The sequence below is a fragment of the Elaeis guineensis genome, chromosome 13 (genome assembly GCF_000442705.2).
Source record: "Elaeis guineensis isolate ETL-2024a chromosome 13, EG11, whole genome shotgun sequence".
Classification (NCBI taxonomy): Eukaryota; Viridiplantae; Streptophyta; class Magnoliopsida; order Arecales; family Arecaceae; genus Elaeis; species Elaeis guineensis.
The window spans coordinates 1,200,709-1,205,532 of NC_026005.2; the positions used below are offsets into that span (position 1 = coordinate 1,200,709).

At 43.2% G+C, this 4,824-nt stretch overlaps 1 protein-coding gene across 2 annotated transcripts; it reads right to left on the bottom strand.

Moving 5' to 3' along the window:
* Positions 1 to 745: 745 nt before the first annotated feature.
* Positions 746 to 4,320, bottom strand: LOC105060896 (abscisic acid 8'-hydroxylase 3). Of its 2 annotated transcripts, XM_019845912.3 has the most exons (9): positions 4,025 to 4,320; positions 3,604 to 3,922; positions 3,342 to 3,494; positions 2,985 to 3,233; positions 2,778 to 2,867; positions 2,505 to 2,583; positions 2,260 to 2,366; positions 1,263 to 1,381; positions 746 to 1,030 (listed from the first exon to the last, which is right to left on the bottom strand). In XM_019845912.3, exons 1-9 carry the CDS (start codon positions 4,219 to 4,221, stop codon positions 913 to 915), a joined length of 1,431 nt encoding a protein of 476 aa, XP_019701471.1. In that variant the 5' UTR covers positions 4,222 to 4,320; the 3' UTR covers positions 746 to 912. The 2 variants fall into 2 exon arrangements, with proteins under 2 accessions (XP_019701471.1, XP_019701473.1); XM_019845914.3 differs by lacking the exons at positions 2,260 to 2,366; positions 2,505 to 2,583.
* Between the last annotated feature and the right edge of the window lie 504 nt (positions 4,321 to 4,824).

Genomic DNA, 4,824 nt, shown 5'->3' on the forward strand with positions numbered 1-4,824 from the left:
GGTAGCTGACTGCAAGGGCGAATGCCCCCACACGGCCAACCCCATCCCCCGATTCCACCGTGCCTTCGAGATCCATACAAAAAACACGTACGACATATTTCCATGAGGGGGTACTTGACTTCATGTCCTTGAATGATAGTATGACTGACCCCTACCACATCTATGCTGCCATAGCTGATTGCTGTACTAAAACTTGTCATTCCCAACATAGTTGCGATCAACCTCCCATCAAACAAGGTTGGCATGACACGTCCACTGCCCATCCTCTCTGGAGGATTCCCCAACCAAGCCGGGCGTCTGTAGCCGAGCCAATTAGAAACTACAACATGCTTTGCTGTTGGCTACCCCCAACCATTGCGGCACCCAAGTGTCCTTGCTCCTAGGATTCGTCCTAGAGAGGATCACAAAAGTGGCCGGCCACCGGCCAAATCCAAACTTCCCCAAGGACTATCGCACCCACATTGGGCCACTGGAGGTCGCAATGTCTTCTCTCACAAGGCACAAAGTTACCGCTAGCCCTGGTTGTAGCCAATGGCGGTGTGATACTTAGCCCTCTGACAGCCGGAGAGCCATGTCAGTCAATGACACGTAGAATTAGAGCATTGTGCGACGGCACATGTGGCGATGTGACAGTCATCTAATTCAATATAGGGCCCAAGGATGATGTTACATCGGCATGTTATTTCATCATCCAAATGGAAATTTGCAATACAAGTTTGGAAAGGGACCAAATGATATACGAGAGTGATAAGAGACGCCTTGATCGAACAATCAAATTGATTAAAAAGATAAAATATATTATGTTTGATCATACAAGAAGCAGAATTGATGAGGATCCCTCTACTATGATTTATCTAGTGGGTCAAGTGGCACACATGCGCACACCTAGCCTGATTACTCAAAGTGATGCCGTTAGGCAGCATCGCTGCTGATAGTGCCGGAAGCTCTCCGCAACTTGGCTGGTAGCCCATGCTTGGGGACCAGAAATGGACTATACTCAATCCCACTTTGGGATCCCTCCACTTCCCACCTGCAAACCAAATTCAAACAAGAGAGGAGAAAAATTATATAAATAATGAATCCACCATTTATTTATTTATTTTTTTTTTTGATTTCCTAAAGTTTTAAGATCTAGATCTAGCAGGCTTTGTCTTTCTCTAGATGGTAGTTTTCCTATTTATCTCATGGAATCTTCGAAAGAGAACGGATGGTGAAATAGAATATATGCGTATCTCGTGGTCTTCCACCCCACTCACACCCACCTGAATTTGGTCACCAGATGGTGGATAAAGATGAACATTTCGAGCTTGGCTAGCTCATTGCCCGGACAGGAGTGAACGCCGTTTCCAAATGGCCAAAAGGTATTGGGTTTGGGTGCAGTCTGCATTCACCGAAAGAAAGTGCATTAGTTTGGCGTAAGATAAGAGTGTTAAGGGAGGGCGCATATTCTAGAAGAGTGGAAGAAAACTACGATTTCAATAACATTGTTGCTTGAGCTCTTTCGAGATATAATTTGATGCACATAATGTTTTGATTTTTTAATCATACAATTCTCTGTTTTATTAGTTATGGACGCATTGGGCAGAGTTGAAGCAAAGGTGGTACGTTACTCGAATTGGGGTGACTTTTTCAATTTGTAATACAATTTTAAATGGAAAAAAAAAAAAAAAAAAAAAAGTGTTTTCAATGATCTAGTTCCATCTAGCCTTTCGTATGATGAAAAAGTGAGGACTAAAGGGAGCGTTCTCACATGCAAAACAATTTCTACGCTGACCAAGTGAATCTCTTTGCCTCCTATATATGTTCAAGAACCTGACCACCAAGTTCTAAATTTATTATAAAAATAAAACTGATAGGTTTAAGTGGGTTTTCTGAAGATAAATTAAGTGCCTATCTAGTCCAGAATATTAGATCAACAAATTATTAGCTGCTATATATAATGTGTTGTGATGTCACAATGCTGGAAATATTTGTTATGGGAAAGTAAATAATATGTAAATGTCATTATTTTAGGTATTCATTTAAAATGATATGATAAGGAAACATTATTATTTTGGAACGGTGAATAGACCGTTTTAACCTTTATATAATACTTGATAAAGTAAGAATATAATGCTTATGATTGATAGGGTGTTATATTGACATAATTGAGGTGGGTAAATCACCACAAAATCTGCCATAAGGCTGTCATTTGGAAACCATATATGTCCACAACATCTAAAAGAAAGCAATTAATGTCACGCTGCATCCCATATATACCTCGAATCTAGAAGGGTCGAACTTTTGTGGGTCTCGGAAAAATTGAGGATTATGATGTATGTTCCTGAACAAAGGCATCACTTTCCATCCTTTGGGTATGAGGTACCCTGCACCCCACGAGCATATATATCCTCAAACAAATTAGACTTTGCACATCTTCATGTACCAAGGTCAGAGAAAATTCATGCTCTCTTTTTTTTTTTTTTTTGCCCATCTAGCGTACTTTGGCTATAACGCATACTCACCATTGTACTCCACGTCAACCACGGCCTCCCTAAACGTGAAAGAAATGATACTTGCCATTCTTAAACTCTCCAGTATGACCTGTATGACAGAAAATTAAGTACCATCATTTTTTATGGCCTATAATTGTAACGACGTTTAAATATCCAAAATCTTTTCCCATGTAAGATTAAACGCATACCGGCACAGGTGTTTAGACTAGCACGAGCACACAGGCTCGTATGGGAGAATATTAATCCATTTCCTTTTGTGTGAAGGCGAAGAGTTATGCTTACCCTGCGAGTGAGGACCATGCTTCTTGTCTGGGTCCATGTCAAGGGTTGGTTTCCGTACCCGTTGGTCTCGTGTATACCCATTTGCTCGGCCTGCATGAAAGGGATATTAAGATTCAGTTAGAGTCGCCATCATCATCATCATCAGCTATAATTACCAACTGGTTAGAAATCTAAAAGGGCGCAAGGCCACCGATCAATGCCTGCTACCTTTACAGCTTCGAGAAGCTTGGGGTTGTCATGGAGATACTTGAGGATCCATGTTAGGACACTGGCGGTGGTGTCCTGCGCCGCAAAGAGTGCACCGATGATGTTGTCAGAGATCTGATCATCACTCAAGTGCTCATCTTTGTCACTTGATGACTCCATGAGACAGCCTAAGAGATCCTTATTCATCACTCCTTTCCTCCTCCTCTCACTCATGATCTCATTCAGTATCTGACGTAGCCTTTTCCTCGCCTATTTGGAGGAAGGAAGGGGGCAAAAAAAAAAAGAAAAAAATGCACAGCAGAATGAACAATTGAGACCCTCAGAAGGAAACATCATGAGATGGAAGGTCTCTCTTACTTGGATTGCTTTGTGGAATAGAGCTCCGGGGATGTTAATGGGGAATGAATTGTAGCCCTTGTCGACGATGAAGTAGTTCCTCTTCAACTCTTGTTTGTGCCGTTCTTCTAGTCGGCCACCGAAGATTGTGAGGATACCCACATCAAATGAGAACTACATGATCGAAAGAGAAGAAAAAAAGAAAAGATCCTGATGAGAGAAGGAAAAAAAAAAACCAGACAATATATGAAACTAAGTACGATTAGAGGCAAAATCGACCAACCCTCTTCATTGCATGGAATGTTTTGACCACACGGCCATCCCACGAGTCGAGCATGGAGGTGACGATGGCTTCGATGTCGGGGACGAGGCCGCGAAGGTTGTCCGGCGCCAGCGAGCCCTGCACCAGCTTCCTCAGCCGCATGTGGTAGTCCCCTTGGTGGAAGAAGAGAGCCCACGGGCCGATCATCCGCTCCTTGCTCCGAGGGTAGGTGGGCTTGAAGAGGTGGGCTTGGGTCACCAGGACGTACCTGGCGGCCTCCGGGCTGGCCAGCATCACGCAAGGGTAACCCAGCACCTGGGTCTTGAAGATGTCCCCATACCTATAATATATATTACAACTTCTTCACTTAGTCCCATGCACCAAAACAAACCCAAATCAAGCGAGAGAACAAGGAGGCAGTCAAAAAGAAAGGAAGATGAACCGTTTCTGTTTTGTGGCGAAGAAGATATTAGGGTCCTGTGAGTAGAGCTGAAGGGTCTCTCCTATGTAAGGCCATCCCGTAGAACCCGGTGGGAGTCTCACTTTTGCCTGGGGTTTCCTTTTGTGCTTTCTCATGAGGAGACAGGAGAGAAGGGCCAGGAGAAGGAAGGCGCAGATAACTCTATAACACATCTCCATCCCTACCTATTGTGGACACCTCTCCTTATCTCCCGCTGCTGAGGGAGTTGGTGTGGGAGAAGGAAGGGGTGGGGAGTGGGAAATTTAATAGGATCCTCTCGGTGGGGCTGGAGCAAGCATTGGTGGGTTTATATAGAGAAGGTAGGAGAGGGGAAGGACGGCAATTAAATTAAAATTGGCGTCTTATATCGGAGAGTGTTAAAAGCGGTGGTCGCCACAGTGAATCGTATACATCACTAGTATCCTTTACCAAACTTCATTTTGTTTTTTTGGTTCATTTTTTTCGGAAAGCAATTAATTATCCACCTTCTGGGATTAAATCACCCAGATGGATCTACCAAATCGTGGCATATGTTGGCGTGGTGGGAAGATAAATATTAAAGCGAAATACAAATTTCACCCGACAAACCTTTTCTCGAAAAGGAAAATTAAATCAGCAGAAAAAGGGTTGTACAATTGATGTATGCCTTTTCTTAACAATGGTGCCCAACCATGGTACTTTCCGTAATGCTCCATGTCATCTCATCTGAGGATATTAATGCATAGCACCAATCTTAACATCACGCATGGTCATGGATTTTGTTTGCCTATGATGATTTGGCT